The sequence below is a fragment of the Balaenoptera acutorostrata genome, chromosome 17, assembly GCF_949987535.1.
Source record: "Balaenoptera acutorostrata chromosome 17, mBalAcu1.1, whole genome shotgun sequence".
Lineage (NCBI taxonomy): Eukaryota > Metazoa > Chordata > Mammalia > Artiodactyla > Balaenopteridae > Balaenoptera > Balaenoptera acutorostrata.
In genome coordinates, this window is record NC_080080.1 from 61892136 (window position 1) to 61915680 (window position 23545).

At 36.6% G+C, this 23545-nt stretch overlaps 1 protein-coding gene across 1 annotated transcript in view; it reads right to left on the reverse strand.

Moving 5' to 3' along the window:
• The window catches only part of ZFHX4 (zinc finger homeobox 4), a 177374-nt gene that overhangs the window by 19734 nt on the left and 134095 nt on the right, over positions 1-23545 (reverse strand). The window contains 2 exon segments of the mRNA XM_028167189.2: positions 4946-5062; positions 12717-12785. Of these exon segments, the coding sequence (XP_028022990.2) occupies positions 4946-5062; positions 12717-12785 (186 nt within the window).

The window sequence follows — 23545 nt, forward strand, 5'->3', positions numbered from 1 at the left end:
GATGTTTTGGAAACAAAGTAAAAATGAACCAAAAAATACATTATTTTTCTCTCCTGGATGGAGATGCATGTTTTGTACCATATAAATAATTATAGGAATTCCAAACTCTGAAAGAAATTTAAAAGTAAATCTGACTCTGAGGAGACCAAAATTAAACTAGAATTTAAATGACATAATGACAATAATTTTATTCCCTTGGGGTTTGTGGTAGGTACAGAATTAGTGTTACATTTCCAAACCAATTGCACTGCTACTGATTTCTAGATTTACAAACACTAGATTTTATTTGAATTGGTATATTTGTCCTATATATACAGATATCTTAGAGAAATTTAGATTCTTTCTAGATATTTGAAAAAATAATTTATCGTATTTGGATGAACTTAAATCTGAGATAAACAAAAGAATTTTATTACATTGATTAAACAATATCCAAGTATTTGATATCCAAAGATATGTCAAAAACAGGAATGTTTATTTCATAATTAATTCTGGTATCAAAAAGATATCTTTCATCTAAAGCAAAATTCTCAAAGCAGAATATATTTTGTGCTATCATTTTTAAAGTGTTAAAAATAAACACTTAAGAAAACAATATGATATATAAAATTTGCAAATAAAATTTACTGATTCAGGTGTCAGATCAAGTTGTAGAAAATGATTGTCATTTAAGTCAGCAAATGTCTATCAGCTGCTTTTTTCCTGTGAGACTGGAAGATTTTTCTTCAAAAGTTCCCCAATAGTGAGTAATAATATGCTTCCTTAAGAAAATAATACTATGTCATATTCCCCTATCATTCTTTTGTGTACATGAGAGAATCAGACATGACCAAATAATAAATTGGTCCAGTTCCCTATGGTATCAAAGACTGTCACACACAAGGTAAAAGAGAATTTCCACAACTCTTGTTGCTTGCAGGCCTTAGGAACATCAAAAACAGAATAAACCTTCCAGAAACTTCTGAATCTATTAAATGTATAAGTATGGCCTTATTTTTGTAAGCATATACCTTATGCTTACAAAAACATTGATTTCAAGGTTTGAAACATTTTACTAAGACTTTACACTGGTGTACATATTTGATATAATTAATCCATATTATTTTTATGTACGTTAATATCATCAAGAATATAATTGCTTTTGAATTTAGGGACATTCATGCTGCATCAAGAAAAGAGTTAAATTTTAGGGTCACTATTTCATAGCCATTGAAATAACTGTTGGATATAGTATTCCACCCAATATATGTGTCAGCTTCGAGAATTTTTGGCTAATTAACTTGGTTAATTAAACCATGATCTTGATGTAAGCTAGGAACTTCCTAAAGACCATCTTATTTTAAATTGAGAAGAAGTTATAAATAAAGTCTAGACCCCCTAACTCTAGCTAGGCACCCCAGAAGTGCATGTCACTGATAAGAAGCAGCAGCAGAGAATGCTAAGATGCAATAACATATGACAAAAACAGACTCTTGAAGATAAAACAGGTCACCAGGATTACTTGCAAAAATGAGGGACATTATATTTTACGCATGCATGCCTCTTCTACTCAAAGGGGAACCATCTCAGGTTTTACGGCCTCCCTGGTAAATTATAGGAAATCAACTCTGGGGTCTTTCTCTGAATTGTTTTATCCTAGAAATATATTAAGTAAAGGCCAATTAATTTTAGGAAGGTTTTAAGTTTTCTGATTATTCATAGTTTATGTTTACAACTTTACTTGAAATAAACACTGTTTGTTGCCTTAGACAAAATTTTGAAATGAGATCATAATTCATTTTGTGTTATTAAGGCCATCACACTAGCCTCAAAAAAAATGTAATTTTAATGCATATTTAACTAAAACATGAAGCCTAATTACAAATAAGGACTGCCAAATAGATGAGCCAATGATTATCTGTCAGTTATGGGATTATTTAACTTGCATGAGATTACTAATATAAAAATGACATAATTCATTTCAATTCAGATGCTGCCTACTTAATAAATTTTCAATCCCTAAAATACAGAAGGTTGTAAAATGGTTTATATTATAACAAGTGAGGAAAATCCAATAACACATGTGTACTCAAAGCAAATCTTGAAAAAAATAACAAAATGCTGAGTTATTATTTATGAATCAATGTATTTGGTAAAGTTTGAATACTATAAAACTTGGATATAACAGAAGATGTTATTCAACTCCAAATAAGCCTAAATTATAATTACCGGTACAGTATTTTTTCTAATGAGACTAGAATGAAAGGATAATTTTAATTGCAATAATGAAGGTTAATTTCCATCTTTCCTCATGTTTACTCCCTTATTAAAAAGTGGTCCCCTTAGCCATGGCAGAGACATATTACATTTTCAATGCAAATATATTAATCTGGATAAACTCTATATTAATTCTTGTAGTGCACAGAGATATAATTTGGATTATAATTAATCTAAAGTGGCACTAGATTTAAATGACAATATAAATGAGGCATTAGGAGGCTTTTCTATTATGAATGAATATTCAACAAATATAACTTGCATATTGCCAAGTCTCATTTTGAAAGCTCTAGTCCTAGAGATTAATGTCAGCAACACAGTACAACAGCTTATACAAACACCATCTTCCTAACATGTGTTAATTCCTTCCTGTCGAAAAAAATCTGTGTTAAAGTGGGGTCACACTGTTTTCCCATCTAACACATTAAGATAGTGATTAACTTATAAATTTGCCAGTATTTTTGACATTTATAACTGACATCAGGAAGAAAACCAATACATACATAAGTGCCCATTCAGTCATCAGAAATACTTACAAGGAAAAAAATCCATGTAATAATTTTTTCAGCTAATCAGATTCAATGTAGAAAGCAGAAAACTTTGTTAAAAGTTCATGTTAGTTGTCAATAATAACCGTCTTGGTGTCTGAGAGGTTTCAAGGCTAAATATTTGCCTCTCAGTAATTGCTCTGAGTTGGTATGAAAGCCCATTTTTATCCCTACAGATGTAGTTGGGGAGGCGTTTCTACAGGGATAAAGATGTGTTTTAGAAAACTATCATTATCCAATGGTCTGTATCCTCTCACATGCCGAGTCCTGTCTAGATGGTACAATTAGATGCCCAAGAAAGGACGATAACTCATCAGGCCGTTAGGGCGTGATTGAGCCCATTATTTATGTAGAGCAGTAAACCGGGCTGGTGGAGATAGAGCCCTTGCATCTGTGGTATGTTCCAAGTAAGACTCTTGCCTCACTGGTGAGACTGGAGCCATTTTCAAGAGATTCCCACAACGCATCCTTTACAAGGTATTAGTTACTTAAAGCCAAGCAAAATGTCACATTCCTATGTATTACGTGAACACTCAACGAACACCAATGTCCTGTGTGTTTTACACATTCTTCTGAAGAATGGGGTTGGGTGGGTGTATGGTCTGCAATCTCTTTTGGCATTGCTGTGAGAAAATCACCACTGAAGGCAGCAGAATCCTGCCCTCCCAGAAGCAGTCCATCAGCTAGCCTTGATGAGGTCCATCCTAGACCTAAACTGACTTCCTTGCTATTGCCAATTCTTTTCAAATGAAGCTTAAATGGCACTACCCTTGACCTTAACTGATCACAAGGTACTTCAAATTCCTTGTCAGTGACCTCAGGAACTGTATTAATATACAGCTAGGGCATTTTTTTTTTTTTTACATTGCTTTAGGCTCAAAACCAACCTTAGATCTTCTTTGTTTAAATCAAATTAGAATCATATGTTAGCCACTATATCCTAGACGCAAATTTAAATGGCACTCTTCTCACTGGACTCCAGAGAGAAATTCAGCATTGAACGGTGTGGGATGGGTATCAGGGAGGCCCTTCAAATAATTTTTGAAGGGAATGGAAAACTTAGATATGCAAAGACTGAACCACAAATGTGGGATAATTCAGGTTTAAGTAAACTTGCAAGTGAAAATGATATTTTCTGCACAACCCAATGTCTTCACAGTGAAAACAAGCTTCTTTAGATGTGGCTGTCATTGGAATTCAAGGAAAAGATAGATGACTACCTGAAACTAATAGGCTTGAACCCGTTTCAGCACTTCTTCTGCTTCAATGAGTCCAACATAATAAAACTAGGTATAGCGTGCAGCAAAAGGAGCCAATGTAATATTCATTGGGACCATAGATTTCCATCTCATACATACAAAGCATGGATGAAGTCATATATTTGCCAAATCAAACACAGAAAAAGCCTTAGGTATCCACACCAGATGCTGGCCTAGGGTTTGTTTGTGCACAAGTAAATGTCATGACACGAAGGTTTGTTTTCAAAGACAGTAGCTTTCATTACTGGGATTTGTCTATTCTAGAAGATCAAAATTACCCAGCACCTAATCCCTTCTCAATGATATTTCCTCTTCTTAGGCTGAATCATCTGTAAACTTTTTCACTGGATTTTGTTTGAAATGCCTCAAATAGATGCCCTTAAAAAGGGCAAATTCCTGAGTGTAAGTTGTAAAAAAGCAAGGAAAAATAACATTTATTTTTAAGGTTATGTGGTTTGGGGAGGGCGGGCGGCGCATGTGATTGAATGAAAAAGTTCAAGTGATATCTAATCCTGTGCTTATGAAAAATTAATATGCCATCAGAGGAATCACAAGTATAGCTAAGATTAATGAAAGGCGCTTAAAAAATTACAAGCACACAAACTGATTTGATTAAAAAATAATCTCGCTGGTCGTCCTGCAATATTCTTCAACTTATCCACATCTATTCTGTCAGATGGTTATGATTAAAAATAGGTCAATGGGAGGCTACTGATAGAAATCACATGCAAAATGCACATGCAATGAATAGTAGTGGGAATGTTCAGACAGTTTAAAATGAATAAAAGCTTTTAATAAGCTTTGGGGGGGGGCAGTGAAGGAAGAGCAGATTGCAGGGAATGGAGGTGGGGGAAGGAAAGGTGAAAGATTCTAGCATCTTACCAGAGTCTTTATTAGAGTTTTTGCCTTCATTATTGTCTCTCTCACTTGTGTCTTTCTCATCATCCTCAGCCCCAGCTGTAGGTTTAATAGCTCCTTCTGCCTCCTCACTTTGTTCTTCTGTTAAGAAAGACAGACCAGTCAGTTGGATGGAAAACCCTAGAAAAACACACATGAAAATAAACTATGTGACCATTTAAGAACTTTGTTATTTATGAATCATTTGCAGACATTCATTCTCAAAAAAGAGCATGAATTTAGTAAAAGCCACTATTAGAACCTGCTGGCTATACCAATGCAGGTTTTGTTTTGTTAGTTTTTAATCTCAAGCAACTTCTTTTATTATCCATTGAGAAAAGGTGCCTGTACTAAATTAAAAGAAATCTTTTCAAAGAAATACAGTTTAAGATAGAAAAGATTGAAAAATGGATGTAAGGCAATTTTGTAATTTCAATAGTAGAACCTTCTAAGCTGCATGAACCCACTGCTGCATGGATTTGGATAAATGGCAGAAGGAACCGAATTCTCAGAAAAATTTCTTAGTTCAATAATGTGATAATGACGGGTTAAATGTAAGACAGGTGTTACTCCTGCCTTTCAGCCCTTAGACCCCAGAGGAATTCTTTGGAATTTGTCAGAGTAAGATCTCAAAACTTCAGTTACACTGGGATTTTATTTTATTTTTTTTCTATAGGGGGAGCTATACAGGGCGTAGGACAGAAGAAGGTATACTTCTATGACAACCGTGTCACCCCACACCTCATTCACGGGTTTCACACCAGCTAGATTACATGGAAATCCTCATAGTAACTCAACCCTATTTAATTATTCTGTAAATCTTAGCTATGCCGCTGCTGGTGGATTAATCTGTTTATGCAGTTAGCCTCTATGCTGGGTCTGTGTAGCACTAATCCGTGAAAGGCCCACTGTTCCCTTTCATCCTGCGATCATTTGTCTCTCACTGTGCTGATGTCACATTTTAATGAATTTTTAGCAATCTGAGTAATGCCAGATAACCAGACTCACAACTCCCCACAGCATGGCATGCTGTTTTCATTGCGGCACAAAAAATAAAAATCATATTTCCCTGTTCAGGTAGGAATTACATAAATTAGGAGAAGAAGGTAAAATGGGATTAGAAACACCAGGCTACTCAATTTCATAAAATCTTTAATGACCATATAAATTAACCCTGGAAAGGCAAAAGGTCATCGACACCCATTTGCATACACTCTTCTATTTGCTTTTGATAAGCAGAGCTTTTATGCAGAGAACATGATACAATTAACCCTTCAAGAACCGTACAAAACGCAGCTCCGGACATTTTAAGTGTCAAGCATTAACTGAAAATTACACACTGCATAAAATTTTCATTGCAAATGCTGTAGTGATTGAAAGGGGAAATCATGGCCCTCTCCACACCCCATGTTTTTTTAATAACGTTCTGACAGCAGAATGAAATATCCACTGTCATACGTAGCAGCTGAGCACCAAAAAAAAAAAAAAAGAAAAAATTGCTATTTAGTGCCTCACTTGCCAGCCATGCTCTACAACCATGAGAGCAGAAAACAACAGAGGGGGGCCAGTTCTGGGCTCAATGGGGGAAACTTCAAAAAAAACTAAGGGGAAAACAAGGACGCTTAATACATTTGAAACCGGAGTTTGTTTCGACTGTTAAGTCCTCAAAGGCACCATACAAATCTCTTGATTCCATATTTGCACTTTGCCACTGCACAAAAGCAGAGGGGAGGTCCTTGGGGAGGGGTGGGTCATCGGAGGGTTTGGGGGCAGCTTCCCTTTCAATACACGTGGAAATTGTACTTGAAGAAGAAAGAATCAACCCTCCTCCTGGCTGTAGCCTGCTTTCACCTGTCGGTGATAATCACTGATCAAACCCAGGCTCCCTCCTCCCATCAGGGGGCCAGGCTGGGTGGGGACAGCGGCCTGGCTCAGTCTGGGAGGCTGGGAGGCTGAGATCATGACTAGATCAGGCTGTGTCCCTGCCAAGTCCACACACGTGACGTGACATCCAGAGTCAGGCCCGCGACCTACGGACGGCCCGTGGCAGTTACTGCTCAGCTCATCCCGGGGAAGGGATGCGAGACTTCTTGGAGTAGATTTACTGGACCTCTCCCCCAGGGCGGGAAAATGAAGCGTCAGAGTGCTACTGAATGTCCTTATCTGGAGGGGACAGAAAACTGTAAGGGCTATCGCAACTCATGTTCATAAAACATTGTGCGTCAGGAGAAGAAAACGAAGATTATGAAGGTACGAAAAGAAAAACTACAGTATCATCTGCGTCTCATCAGACAGTTTTTGCAGGATCCTCTTCTTCATTTTTCTGGTATGTGTCTTAAGTGTGAGAGAAATTCCCAGACAAGTTCTTCTATACATCACTGTGGTGTCTGACCTCAGCCTGACCCTGGCAACAGTTTGAGAAATCTGAATGCGAACAAAGACTCTGTGTCAGCAGCGGGGAGAGATTGTGGGATAGACTCTCCCCATCAACTTAATCGCAAACAGCAGTTCTGAGGCCATAACTTTGCCCGGCTCCTCCAAGCCACAGCTCATAACCTCCAGAGGTGGATTTGCTGGCATTCCCTCTGCTTCTGTCACTCCCCACACTTTTCTTGTTCTTCCTTTGAAGTAGGCAGGCAATTAGCTCTAATGCTCCAGCAATTCAGACCTGTTTTGTGGTTTTGAAGGCGAAAGCTGTTTATTACAGGTAGGCTCTTTGGAGCCATAGAACTTGGCGAATTTTTAATCACGTAAAAAAAAGAATCAAAGGGTAACTTATGTACACCATAAAGTTTCCTGCAAGTCAGAAGTAAAAAGTCACTTTCATTCTTAAAGAGAGTTTTTGAAATAAATTTGACATTCATTTTATAAATAGGCTTTAGAGTCAAGAGTATTCACATGGAGAAACCACTTTCTCTAGAAAACCTTGTAGGTTGGATTTGGGGTTAAGGGCAAGAGTTGGCTACATTCTATTGAATAATTTTCAAGTACCACATTTCATCAACTGTAAAATGCCATAAAACGTAAGATGCTTATGAAAAAAGGAAGAAAATTTTATGAAAGAAGGAAAACAGCGTATGACATTAAATGTATTAAAGGGATGTCTTAGAACTGAGGGAAATCACGTAAAATTCCCAAATAAGGATACTAAATTACATAAAATCCCCAAATAAAGATGCTAAAGCAGTTTTCATTTTCATCAATACATTTCTTCAACATGTTACATGTAATAATAATGAAAGTATTATAGCATTTCATAATATTGTATTCACACTGTCCATATTTCAATTATTCTTTTGCTTCATGGAAAATAAAAAATATAGTATTCATATGTTAAACTTTATGATATGAATGTAGTTATGCTTAAATGCACATTAGGGTCCAGTAGAACTTCCCAATTTTCAGATAAATGATAAAATGTTTCTATTTTAAAACGTTTCAAAATAATAGGAAGAAGACAAAGTAATACTATAGTCATATATACTATAAAAGTACAGTACAGTCAACTTCCCCTAGCATTTTTATCATACTAAAATGATGATCTTATAAGTTACACATACACATAAACTATATTTAAAAGAAAAGTTTTTGAATGAGTAGTTTATTTTCCTTTGAGTAATAAAAAATGATTGGAAAATCACTATCAATTTATTCTACAAAATTATATAATTTCAAAGCAAATCGGCTTCACTGATATGCCTCTGATCTGAACACCAGTTTTGCTTGGTTCCCATTGCTTTATTATACTTGGGTTTGGAAACCCTCTGAGTCTTCTAAGGAAAACACCACATACTTTTTAAGCCCGTGTAAAGAGGAAGCAGAGGTTAGTGACTCAAACATCTGTAGTTTTTTTTATGGAGCATCTATTCTAGATACTTGGCTTACAAGAATTCCTTCCTGGGCCCCTTCATTGTCTCCCTGTCCAGTCCCCACTCCCTCCAAATTTATCCTTTATATGATCTACTTAAATTTGACTTCTCTACTTAAAATCTTTCAGTGACTGCCATCACATAAAGAAAAAGCTCAGTCTTCTGTACAGGGCAAGAATAGCCAGCCCTTGTCTACCAGTCCGGTCTCATCTTTCTTCACTTCCTACCTAGCACTTAACTCTCAGGTACAGTGTTCTCAAATTTTACGGCACCAGAATCACCTGGAAGACTTGTTAAACCACAGATTGCTGGACTCTATCCCTAGAACGTCTGACTTGGTAGGTTTAGAGTAAAGCCTGAGAATTTATATCTCTAAGTTCCCAGGTAATGCTAAAGCTTTTGGTCCAAGGGCCACATTTTGTGCACCACTGTTTAGACACATGCAATAGTCATTAATGCCCTCTCCCTTCCTATAAGACATACCACTCTGTTTCTTTCTCTTATCTAGAACAACTTTTCTCCACTGTATAATTCCCATCTTTCCTTTAAGCCTAGCTCGGGAAATATCAGTTTCATCATATGTAAAACTGGAGTTAATAATACCCACCTCATGGATTTGTTATAATGTATAAAAATCAGTCAGCACAGAGCAAAACACACAATAAGTATTAAAAAATGCTAACTATCATTATTAATTGCTTATTTCTCAAAAAAATCTTCCCTAAATATTGAACTAGGAGTAATGTTTCTGGATAAATTTCTTTTTCTTTTTCTTGTGCACTGGTGTCAAACAACTTACCATAGTATGTGGAAATTATCTGCGTCTTACCTACTTCCTCTAATAGGTACACATTTATTGAAAACAGTGATTGTCTTATTTGTCACTGTGCCAGAAGCACCAGGATTAGTGCCTGGAATTATAGAAGGTGGGCAATACTTGTTAGTTGGAACACTGACTTCCATTTAGGAAGCAAAATTGGGAAGAAAAGGAGAAGTCCAGACTCCATCCCATTCCTCTATTGCCCTTCAATAAAACCTAAAAGGAGTATTTGTTTGGTTTGGTTTGGTTTTGGTCTGGTTTGGGTTTTTTGTTTTTTGCTTTACATCTTCTCTCTCTACTAAATCACATTCATTATTCAACCCTCTCCAGCCTGGCTTCACATCCATTCCTCTTCTCAAAGCCACCAATGACTTCCATGCTGTGAAATCCAGTGGCCACTTTTCTGTTTGAATCTTACTTAACTTTGCTCAATAGATGTTACTACTCCTTTCTCCTTGAAAAACGTCCCTTTCTTGAATTTCTTTGCATGAGACTTTTGTGATTTTCATCGTACCCCTCTGAAAGTTCCCTCTTATTCCCCTTTGCTGGGGCCTCCTCCATTAAAAATCTAAATATTGGAGTGTCTCCAGCATTTGTCTTAAGCCCTATTCTCTTATCTACAAAGAATGTTTGATTTGAGGAAAAATAATGATTTCCCTAGATGATTTCATCCAGATCCATTGTTTTAAATTTTATATCTCCATTTGGATGTCTGGAAGGCATATCAAACTTAATATGCCCACATCAGAGCTCTTGATCCCTCTTCAACATACTTCACTTTGTTTCTCCCCAGTCTCCACCACCTCAGTTAATGGTACAACCATTCACAAAAAGCAAGAGTCATCACCGACTTCTTTCTTTCCTTCTCTTACGTACACAATCCATTGGCAAGTCCCATTAATTCGAATTCCAAAGTATTTGGTATACAGTAAATCCAACTATTTCTTTACATTTCCATTGCCAGTACCCTTAATCGCTTACCTGTATCTTGCAATGGTCTCATAACTGGGGAAGACTTGCTCTTGCTTTCCCACAATTTATTCTGCGTACCTTCATATAATAAAATCGAGCCATTCTCCTGTTTGAGGCCTGCCATGGCTTCCTACTTTGCTTAAAATAACATACATAACTCCTTACTGTGGTTGAAATGATCAGGCCTTGCCTACCTTTATGACTTCATCTTACATTGTTCTCCTCCTCACTCACTCATCTATCTCCAGGTCAGCCTTCTTTCTCTTCATGCACTATGACCAACTTCCTCCCCTCCTCTGTCTGTAATGCCTTTCCCCTAATGGGGTCCTTCTCATTATTTTGGACTCAGCTCTCCTGTCATTTCCTCAGAGAACTTCTCTGACCACTGCTTCTAAGGTAGTACATCACCTGTCACACAGGTGGGGTTCTCAGACTTTAGAGAGAATCACTGTCACCTGGAGGGCTTGTCGAACCACAGACTGCTGGGCCCCATCCTCAGTGTTTCTAATTCAGTTAAGTCTGGGATGGGGCCTAAGAATCTGCATTCTTCCAAGTTCCCAGATTGGGCTGATGCCGCTTTTAAGGGGCCCACACTTTGGGAACCTCTGCTCTACACATTACCTCTTTCAATTCCTTTTTCACATTTGTTGCAATCTGAAAATAACATTTATTTGTATAGTAATATTGTCTAAAAATGAGAGAACTCATCTGCCTTACTCATAACCTATGCCCAACAGTTCCTGGCAATTTTGAGTAAAATTGGTGATGCCTAGTTTTCCTACTTGGGGTAACTAGGTCTATGGTATGATGTCATCAATTAAAAGAGAAGAAGAAATGGTTTTGCAGAAAAGAGAAGTTCAGTTTGGAATTTGTTATAGTTGACTTCCCTGTAGAACATACCTATGAAAATATCCAGAAGGCATGGGAGTGTCTAAATATAAAGCTTCTCAGAGAGGTTGAAGTGAAGATGTAAATTTTGGTGTCTTTTTTTTTTTTACAAAACAATAAAGAAATGTATTGAGAGGGAGCGGTCTCGTTTTAGTCTAATATTTTTGTCATGGTCTTGATTTTTGCCCTCTTACTTTCAATCCAGTCATTAATGCAATTTTTGATTGGCTTGAAGTGAGGAGGAAGAACTGAGTTTATGCTACTTTAGCTTAAATATGTTCTTTAGTTTTCTAGGGAAAATAATATATAAAATAAAAAATAATTACTTATAAATAAAAAAGTATTCATGAGACACACATAGGTGAAGGTAAACTTAACTTTGAAGACTTTTTTAAGAGGGAAGTCCTGAGTTTATATTGGAGGAATGGTTTCATTTGCAATTTTCTAAAAGTATTTCAATACCCCATTATGAATGTGAAGGACTTTTTATAATGATTTTTTTTTTGTTCTGTATAGCACATTATTATTCCAGCTGTATAAATCTGGAAACTGGAATCATGTTTATACAGCAGAAATAAATGAGGTGTGTTGTAGCAACATGGATGAAATTCCCCTTAAATTATCTGAATATAATGCTAAGAAGGCATAGCCTCTATCTTTTACCACACACATAAGCATGCAAAGCACAGGAACTAGTGATTGTATTGACAGGGCAGTAAAAATCCAATCAACTCATTAATTACCAAAACTAACTCCACCATTCAGGTTGTTTGACTTGGGGAAAAATAATACCTAGCTTATTGACTTATACATTGTGTAAAACTGACCATTTAGGTAAAACTTCATTGTGTGTAAATGTAGATGTGAGAAATTATCCAGCAGAAGTTACCTCGTCTTTAAGAAATTGCTTTACATATGCATCCAAATATTGGCTACATGTGATTTAATTGATTTATTATATACTGGGTTGGCCAAAAAGTTCGTTCGGGTTTTGTCAGCTCGCACAGAAAACCCGAACGAACTTTTTGGCCAATCCGATATTTGATTTATTCTATATAATATTGATATATTCTATATAGGATTTAAATTATTTGTATAAGGGATCTGATCAGTCCTAATTAGAGCAGTTCCAGAGATAGTTCATTACATAAATTATGAGAGTAACAAATGTAGCTCATTCAAGACAGACAAGAATAAGACCAATTACCTGAGGTCGCTCTCAACTGCTGCTCCGTAAGATCATCCTCACAGGTCCTGGCTCCCAGAGAGGCAGTTTCTGCAGAGGACATCAGAGTGAAAGGTAATCAGCATGCCATGTTCAGCTCTGCAGTGTCAGCCAGTATCACAAGAACCCAAAATTTGGCTTTCAAAGAGATAAGCATCAGGCAGAACTCAGGTGAATCTCTGGCACACCTTACATCCTAGTGGCTGGAAAAATGAGCCCAGGGAGTGGCAAGATTAGATCTAATTCTCAATAATCAGCAGCACACAGCGAATATAATAATGCAGATAAAATATGGAAACAAGAAAGGCTCATTCTGATTTTTCCCACTTGGTTATTTGGCCAAACCTACATGTTGTAACGACAATGGCACATTACATAAACTATGAGCATACTTTTACTTCTCTGTCAAGGTACGAAAAAAAAAGGAAAAAAAATACTCAATATATGGTAGCTGATGTGAGAGACCAAAGCAAAAAACAAGCACTTGAAGAAACCTGAAGAATATGTCCAAGTCATCAATAAATCCACATCTTTATTCTGATCTTTTAGGTGAGCTCCAGAGCAGAAGTGCCGGCAATGTCCTGGTTTGCTAAACTTATCCCCAGACAGAAATCATAGGTTTCATCTAGCTCCATTCTTCCTTTGTGTTCCCTGTCGTAGGGAAATCTATAAAAAACAACTAGACTTCAGAAATCACTTTCCATACCATATTCTTTCTCTATTGACTCAACACATGGCGTTGATTCCATTTTACAAAGTCTCTTGTCATGTCTGTTTCTCTATTCTTCTGTCATCATCTCTTTCCTGATAATTTCAATAGCCTCCACAACAATCTCTGGAATTCCATGTCTTTCCAATCTAATTTCTCATAATATCTCAAGAGCTATCATTCAAGAAAGTAAAATTGTTTGAGTAAACATCATGGCCCTAGCACTGGATTTTTGGTATATTACTTGACCTCTTTAAGCCCTGATTCCCTCATTTGTAAAATACAGATATAACTAAATAAATAATCAACAACCATAAGAGAGAATAATCCAAATAAAGGGAAAATGTGATATGGTCTTTAAAGTGAGAAAAGGCCATATCTCGTTGAGAGGATAAAAAAGCTGTCACACAATCCTTACACTGTTAAATAGACTCAAGTTTATCTAATATTTCTAGGCAATAGCATCTGTGGTTGATTCTGAGGGCTTTAATTAAACAAATAATTAACCTTTAAAATAGAAGTGCACACCGAAGCACTATTATTGCCTTCACTAATTGTTTTTCCTGCTACACACAAAACCTTTGACCTTTGATGGTAAACAATTTAAAAACAATACAATCATAATAAATACCCAGTGCCCTTTCCCAAACAACAACAGCAACAAAAAACAATTATCTTGTAACTATATCTTAAATTAGTTTTGAAAAAAAGAATTTGTCATCAGTCTTTGCTTATAAATTCAGGAATAACTTCCTAATAGATCACAACATTGGTGTCCAATCAATATGTCACTCAAGAAGGCCACTTCTTCCTCCTGGCAATCTCTCATATCTTTATGCCTTGATCAACGTTGTTCCTTTTATTTTTTGAATGTCTTTTTTTTCTTCTCCTGTTAAACTCTCATTCTTCCCTCAAAACCTAAAGCAAGTATCACCTCCTCTGTGCTTTCATTAACAATTAGCTTATACATATGTCTCAGCACTTTTGATGTATTGTGATAACTTTTATATGATTCATGTCTATTTCCCCAAGAAACTGTGAGTTCCTTGAGAGCTTTCATTTTAAGAGATTCTCAACTTAGGACAAAGTGAGGCATATCAAAGTCACCTAGGATACCTTTATTCAAAATACTAAACCACACCCTATATCCTGAAACAGATGAATCTCAAGATGAGAATTTTATAAAAGCTTCCCAGAGCCTCAGAACTCTAAATTCAAAGCTTCCTCAATTATAGCAAAAACAGAGAAGTCCTCTTACATATATACGTATATATATATATAAATGTGTGCATGTAAAACCATTTCTTCCCCTCTTTTCTAGCAAAAAGAATTCCATTTTATCAAATAATCCTTACCATTCCACACACACACACACTTCAATGTATTAATTAGTCTTGTTCAAATAGATATCAGTAGTAGCTAAGTGAATTTGACCAAATGACTGCTACTCTTTGAAGATTCATGAAAATAAAAAGAAAACAATGACAACTTATTAAGTTTGTATCTCTGCCAGATACTGTGGTAAACTATTTGTGTAAAAACAGTCATGTAACCCTCACAATAAAATCATGAGGTAATGCTTAATCTTTATTTTACAAATCAGGAGCCTGGGGGCTCAAAGATGTTAAGGTCACTTGCCTCAAGTCCCCAAGTTTGAAACTGACAGAGCCTGAAATGAAACCCAGGTCAGTATGGTAAAAAAGTCTGTGAAATTTTGGATGTGTCCAGTTTTAATACCACAGTATTTAGAAGCTTATAAATGTTTTCCTACCTTTGTGAAGGCCAGAAAACTAAGTGTGTGTGTGTGTGGAGAGGGGCGGGAAGGAGGAGGGAAGAAAGCAACTTTTCACTAGTCCTGTGAAAATTTCTATTTCATAAAAGATTTACATTCTTAGAATATAAAATGTAACCAAATAATAGTTTGGTGCCGCATTGAAATCCTTACATTTAATAGCGATTTAAGGAAATGTGCAAAATGTCAAAACCAAAACTGTTATTTAATCTCACAAATTAGATCATGTGGCACTTGGAGACTACCCCGAAGAGAGTGACTTGTGCAAATAATTTTATAAAGGAATGTAGTGCAGTATGCCACAGAATTCTTTGTAGATCCTCAACAATAGTGCCCCCTTTATACAAATGATATAAATATTTTAATAAAGGAGATTTTAACTTATCAAGTGAACTGATTATATTTTCTGCCTGTGTAAAATGACATGTTTAAAGCCTACTAATGATACTAGCATCTTTCAATATTTCACTTTAATAATGGCTCTGTAATAACAAATCTGACTGTTGTTAACACGATCTGTCTCTTTTGCTGGTGATTTAATTAGATTACTAACTTGTGTTCTCTAGCACCTGCCCTTTCTTATTTAATACTGTTTAAAAATAAGATCACTGACAATTCATTCAGTATTCTACTCTATTCTGTCAATTTTGTGATGATCACACATTCGAAAATGATACCAAATTACTTTATTTTTATTAACACAAGGTAGGAGTCATTGCTGCATTTTCTGAGGAATAGTATATTGATTACCACAATCACCATCACTACCACCAACATTTTACAGTATTTGCTTCGTGCCAGGTACTGACTGGGGCCCTTTCTATGTGTTAGGACACCTCAAGCAAGTGGTGGAGCTATGATTCGAACCCATATAGCTTTATTCAGGAATAGCTCTCTTAACCACAATGATATACTGAACCATATTTTTAAAATCCTAAATGTGGCTTTCCTTTTGATTCTGTAATTATTTCTCATTTCCCTTTTTTCTCATTTAACCTGAGTTCTGCTAACCACCTTTTCCCTTACCCCAAACCAAATGGTTACATCTCCAAAGGCAATACTTAAAACCTAAATTTTTAGGGTTCTTACTCCTTTTAATTATGAGAATGAAAGCCCTCACCACTCTTTCTCTTTTCTTGTCCTGCCACACCTACTCATAAGCTTGTCCACCTCACTACTCCTTTTTTCCTTCCCTTGTTTGAATAATATTTATTCTGTAAGTTAACTGATAACTTTCAAGGCATTCAATCGTAGTTCAAAAGTCATCAAGTTCTTATCTGGCAAATCTTGATTTTTTTTTTTTTCCTGCAAATTGGAATAATACTTTAAAAAAACTATATAATCCATACAAATCTAACGATCAGGGAAAGATCTGGAATTTTTAATTTTTTAAAGCAGTCTAGATACACAAACAGAGAATTCTAAGTTTAAGATTGCTGTGATTTGGGAATAAATCTAATCTAATCTGCACTTGATTATTGCAGCAGCCACGTGCTTTTTATATTCTTATCAGCAAATCTGGGAAGCGTTTGGCACAAGTTCAGTGGAAGTTGGAATTTTTAAAATAATGTTTGAATATTTAAGTTGCCAAGTATAGTGCTAAGATAGTATTTGCTTACAAAACTTCCACGTCTCAACCCCTCCCATTGATTTGTTAATGCATTAAATAATCAAGTGCATCACTATTTTTAGTAAAATGTTTAGCACATAAAATAAAAAATACACCACCAAACAGAGTAAATATTAAGCTAACTGGTCTAAAGTCATAAAGAGAAAGAAAAGCATTTTCTGTACTCCTAGGTCCTAGATAACGTTTTGAGTTCCACTTTACTTTCATCCATTAAAAAAAAAAAAAAAAAAAATATATATATATATATATATATATATATATATATATGCCCATTCTTATTTTATAATTGGAGAATAAGACCAAATTCTGAAAGAGAATCCACAAATTTCAACAGCCCTTCTAGCTCCTCCTCCCATTTTTTGAAGTCCCTCCCCTCTCTACCTCAGCTCTATGACTCATTGTAAAAGGTATCTTAGAGACTGGGAATACAGAGAAGATACTTGCAGCTCTCTAGGTTCAAAATAATAAGTGAATATTTGTTGGAAACCTGTTAGGTGCTAAGCACGTAACATGCATTTTCTTACTCAATCCTCACAGTAAATCTGTCACAGAAAAGACATTGCTTTTACGGAAGAGATGAGATATCAAAGCTCAGACATTTGTCCAAAGGCACAGAGTGGCAGAAGGTAGGATTTCACCTGAGTGAGTCTGATTCCAAAGCTCTGTACTCTCCCCTGGACAGGGGTGCCTCCAGGCAGCCCCCAGGACTCCTGGGCCAGGAAGCCTAAAAATTTTGAGTTTCCTACCTCCTAAAAAAACAGCTCAGACCCCTTCAAAGCAGGTTCACCATAACAAGATCAATATTTAGAAGAACACATCAAATTCAACATTTATTACTACCGTGGTAGTTCACGTTTTAATAAAAACCTCTGGACTTGCTTGTGTGTTGCAAAAGAGAAGCCTGTTTCCAGTTGAAGCAAGTTTGCAATTAAAAATGGTTTCAAGTGGTCTTCTCCATCCTTTTCCTATGTGGATACAAAGAGTGTGCTTCTAAAAAGCTAAGCAACTCAGCATGTTACCAAATGGTTTTGAGTAACCAAGCAACATTATCATTGTTGATCTGCAGTGCTTTTCTTAAATTATTTCTTCTAGGCAGTAATAGATTGAAGTTCATTGGATGCTCCAGTGTCAATTACCTGAACGGGGCTGGATTTGTCATTTTTTACTTTCTGAAAAAGTAGAGCTCCTTTACCCTGCCCTGTCTGGTTTTACCCAGAAGTTATTTTTATATAGTAAGGCAGTAGTGTCTCCTGGGGCCTCCAGGCCAGGAATGTGTGATCACTTCTTTCTGCTTCTTGAATCATCTATGACCTCAGTGTAATGGGACCTCAAAAGAATTTAATAAGTTCCTGATATCAATTAGTTTCAATAAATTACTCATACCTCCTCTTAAGGTCTCATATTTTAAAGTGCTGTTACTGAAATAGTTTTTCTTAAATTTACTAATGCCTAATACATCTCTCCATATAAGATTCTATTTTATTTGATTGTTTTGAAAGTAAAAGATTGAACTTCTCTTATAATTTAGGGATAATAGCACGTTCCCATCTATCAACCAGTTGCCCAGTTTTCTAGACTCGAGTCCTTATAGGATTTGTGACAATCTTTCTTTATATTGTCTAAAACGATTTTCATTCCTTGGCACACTATGCTGGCTTGGCTAGGTTTCTCATTAACACAGGAACACGTCTTGTCCACACACGGATCCCTAGCCTACCCAGTAGGAACATGTGCAACACTGGCTACTTATTTCAACACTTTGTTTTCTATCTCATAGCTAGTTTTTAATCCTTTACTTTCTACTCCACAGTTGCCAAGTTTTCTGAATAGCCTCATATTAGGTTAAAAGCCTTGCGAAGTTATTTTTTAAAATAGAAAAGAAAATAAATGTTTAGCCAGCAGTGCATCTTTATCACGATTTCCTTTATCTCTATCAAAGACCCCTTACAAGGGTATCATTTACTCTAAGGGAAGTTGCATTTCTTTGTCTCAGTCATTATTTGGTTCTTAGAAATTTCTACAACTTCTCTCACACTTTCACCTCAAAGACTTCTGTAATGATAGGTGCTTCCCTCAGAGACTGCATTGTTTTAAAATTACTGCAACAATTCTAGAGTTGAATCAGTTTCACAACTTAAAAAAAATGTTTTCTGGAATCTGCAATGATAATGGCAATGATTTCATCATTTCCGAGATTTTACTTCAGTCATATTCAATGAGTTACTTGGACATGCTTCTTTGGAACCATTATCCATGAAACCATCATTCACTGGCTGTGGAGAACCAGAGAAAGTAACCCTGTGTTGAAATAACAGTCATTTTAAAAAAAACTATTGAGGGACTTCCCTGGTGGTGCAGTGGTTAGGAATCTGCCTGCCAATGCAGGGGACACGGGTTCGAGCCCTGGTCCGGGAAGATCCCACGTGCCGCGGAGCAGCTAAGCCCGTGTGCCACAACTACTGAGCCTACGTGCTGCAACTACTGAAGCCCACGTGCCTAGAGCCCGTGCTCTGCAACAAGAGAAGCCACCGCAATGAGAAGCACGCACACCGCAACTAAGAGTAGCTCCCACTCGCCACATCTAGAGAAAGCCTGCACACAGCAACGAAGACCCAACACAGCCAAAAATAAATTAAATAAATAAATCTATAAAAAAAAAAAACTATTTGCGAGTCATTCTCTTCGCTTGAAATTCTGAGCAACGATAAAAGATAAGACATCAGTAACATAAAAATAGCCCACTTCTGCTATAGCTAAGTGGCTCTTAGAAGCCTATGTTGTTCAAAAACAATTTCATTAGAAGAATATTGACTACCCCTATGTATATGTTTGTGCTAGGGAAAAACAAAAAACAAAAAAACCAACCCTGCACTGAAGAAACAAATACACTCAGGCTTGAATCCCAGCTCCACCACTTTCTGACTGCTTGAAGGAGCAAGTTACTTAGCTTCCCTGAAATTCAGGATCCTATATGTGAAAATGGAAACAAAACTACCCAGATTTCAGGGGATAATAGGAAGTAACGTTAATAAATATATAAAGCATCTAGTACTGAGTAATTAGTAGATGTGTTCACAGATGATTCTTCTCTGGCTTGGTCCACACTGCTGAACAGAAGTTATTCAAAGAAAAGACTACATCAATTTGGTATACTGACATTTTAGATTATAGTTATATGTAATGGACTCTCTGTCCATCAGTTAAGTGTTTTAAGCCTTTAAAAGATCAGTATTATTTGTGTAGATATTTTAGAAATAGCAAATGTTAACAAGACTAAACATTGGTTTCCTAAGCAACATAGTTTGCAAGTTCTGTTTTTTTTTAAATCCCTAAGTAAATTTTACATATGCTGCAATAAAAGTGGTATGTGAACCACGTTGTAAAGACTGTTCAGTTCACAGTAGTTTGGCCATTTACAAAAGGTATAATGAGGAAGATGAACTCAAAGGACTTGTGGTGATGGACAAGTCAGCCCTAGGTTTTCTCTAGCAAGAGAGGGATCCTCCCCTCCCCAACTCCAAGCTCCCACCGTCAGTATAATATTAAGAGAAAAACTCAATGAGAAGTCAAATCTCAGAATACAGGTCTGCAAATGTGGCATTCTCCAAAAATCAAAAAATCTCCATTTATACACAAACATTGGGTCAAGTAATTTTCTAGACTATTCCTTACACTGCAGTCACCTAAATCATATGACCTACTGAGAACATCACCAAAGCACAAAACATTTATTTTTTTCTCCGAAGCAATCCTTAATGAACCTAGGACAGTACATTAGAGCTTTCACAAAGCCAAGTTAAATGGGAAAGGTAAAAAATAGGAATTAAAACTTTGCTTCAATCCATGTAGATTTAAACTGATCTATTAGCATTTTGGAGCCAGTCTTCCTATTATAAAGTGAGGATAAAGTGATCTGTTCTGCTTGCCTCACAAAGTCACGGTGAGGATGAAATGGAAGTTGTTGCTATCATCACCTCCAGGTGATTATGCAAGACAGGGAAATACAATCCTTGTACTACACTTTCTAAATATTTAATGTCCTAAATACGCTGACATGGAAGGCACCACTACTACTTATAATAAACTATGCTATACAGTTATATATATGGGGGAAATGATTGCTTCCCATGTGCAGGCTTATTTATTTTGTGAATTATATATGGCCATAAAAGAAAATCCTCAGATGACTAAATCAATTCTTTTTATCAACACTGTAATTGTTGAAATAAATTTATCAATAACCTAAGATGGAGAAAAGTTTCCTAAATTATATGTAAATTATCCTCGGGTTATTACTGTTCAGAGTTTTCTACATTTCACCACATTAGGAAAGGTCAAATTTATATAGTCATATAGCCCAAATCATGCTTACAAGAATTGACCTAGGCAATGATGGATACAAACATAAGTAAAATAAATCTGGAGAGGTTAAGTTAGTGAAAGTATGCATAGTCCCAGAAAAGGAAGATTAGAAAGGCTAGGCTGGAGCCAAGAATGAAAAATGTACTATTGGAACCTGCTATGAATTTTCAAGACAATACTTATGCGTACCCATGAAATGTTTATTTAATAAATCATTCATTAATGAGCAGATTGATGAGATTTGGCACATTGTTTCTTTGGACTGTATTAGTGGCAGAAAAAAATGGTTTCTGAGACACAGCCAATTTTTTTCTTCTTTGTCTGGATGCAAGTATTGCAAAGGGTCCCTTGATCTGGGCAAAGTGAGAGTTTTAAGCAGGAGATGCCATGATCATATTTGCATCTTTGGGATGCTATGCAGGGGATGGAATGGAGGAGGAAGAGTTTGGTTGTTTAAAAAAAAAAAAGGACACTGGAACATTCATTGTACTTCCATCTATTACCTTCTAGAAGAAATCATGGATTAAAGGAAGAATAGTGATTCCATTGGAGAGAAAAGGAATGTTAAAACATCCAAGACTGGGGTAAGAGAAAAGATGATGAGCTCAATTTTGGACATGAATTAGAGGAGAGCTGATGAGTAAAAATTTAAGTTACTGAAATTAGATCCTGGAAGAGAAGTCTGAGTTGAAAATCATTTGGAAGAAGTCATAACTAATACTAGTGAGTAGATCGGACTTCTGAGGAAGAACACATAGCATACAGAAGAGGAGAGCTGAGGACAGAACCCTAAGGAAGGAAAATTAAGAAGCAAGTGGCTTGAAGATTACTGAAAGAATACAAAAGGTGATGATGGAGAACAAAGAGGTAGGCACAGGACCCTGGAGTGATCGGTAAAACAGTGACCAAAGGAAAAGAACTTTCCAGAAGTTTGAGGCACAGCGTAAAATTACACAGAGAAGTAAAATAAGGCCCTGGTGATATTGTGAGAGATGATGGTGAAAGAGGCAGTAGAGGGATGGTACATACTTCATAGAAGGAGTAGATAGAACTTGCTGATGGGTCTGATGAGGAAAGTGACAGAAGAAGACAAATCAAAGATGATTCCAATGTTTTTTGCCCAAGAAATTAGAGGAACGGAGATCCTGTTTACTGAGATGAGGAAAAGTGCAGGTGGAACAAGTTGGGAGGGAGGAGAAGGTTTGGAATCAGTCATTTGGAAAGTGTTTGGTTTGAGATGTCTTGTTTATATACCTAAGTAAAGGTGTCAAGTAGGTAAAGTGTGGCAGTGGGGGCAGAGAGGAGAGGGCGAGGGAAAGAGAGAAGGAAAAGGAGAAGGAGGGGTAGGAAGGAAGGAAGAGGTCAACATATAGATGCTCATTTAAGTCCTTGAGATGAGATTGAATAAGATCACCTAGAGGATACATGAGAGTACATGACTGAACCCAGGATACACTCTTACACAGGACACACCAAAGGAGGGGACGCTGTGAGCAGCCCACTCCAGCAGGGCAAAGTACTTTATCCTTGACATTGTCTAGAATTGCCAGTGCGTGGTAAAAATAATAATCAAGCAGGCTAACTTTTAGTCAGTTTTACTGTTACTGTTTTTAAATTTCTATAGGAATGCTGCCACTTTATTGCCTGAACTGGGGTGGAATATTCACACTATCCCCTCCTTAAATAAGAAGAAACCAGTGAAGAAGACTGAGCAAGAACAGTCCGTGAAGTAGAAGATCCAGAGAGAATGGGGTATGGAAGCCTCGTGAAAGAGCCATTTCAAAAAGAAGGGAGAGATGAACTTGTCAAAAGTTGCTGGTTGGTCAGATGAGAACTAGGAATTGACCATGATTTTTGCCAAAGAATGGGTCCTTAGAGTCTTTGACCAGAGCTTCTTTTGAAGAGTGGTGAAGGCAAACGCCCCCTGAATGTGGGTATAAGAGAGAATGAAGATGAAGGAAATGGAGGAGTCAAGTGCAGATGATTCTCTGAGGTATTTTGCTGTAAAAAGGATCAGAGAAATGGGGCAGCATGCGGAGGTGGCTGTGGCATCATGGGAGGGTTTTTTTAAGTAGAGTGATGTAGAGAATGTCAGTATGAGGATGGTGATGAGCTAGTGGTGAGGGGAAATTAATGATGCAGAAGACAGTGAGGCAGTGACAAGTGTCAGATGATGGATCTCATAGGATCCAGATGGGTGTGGATTTCTGAAGCAAGTGTGAATGGGGATGGAAGTCAAATGACCACTGAAGTCAATGGAAGTTAAGTTAGAACTTAACCTCATAGAAGCTGGAGGCTGTCAGGATCATGACAAAAGT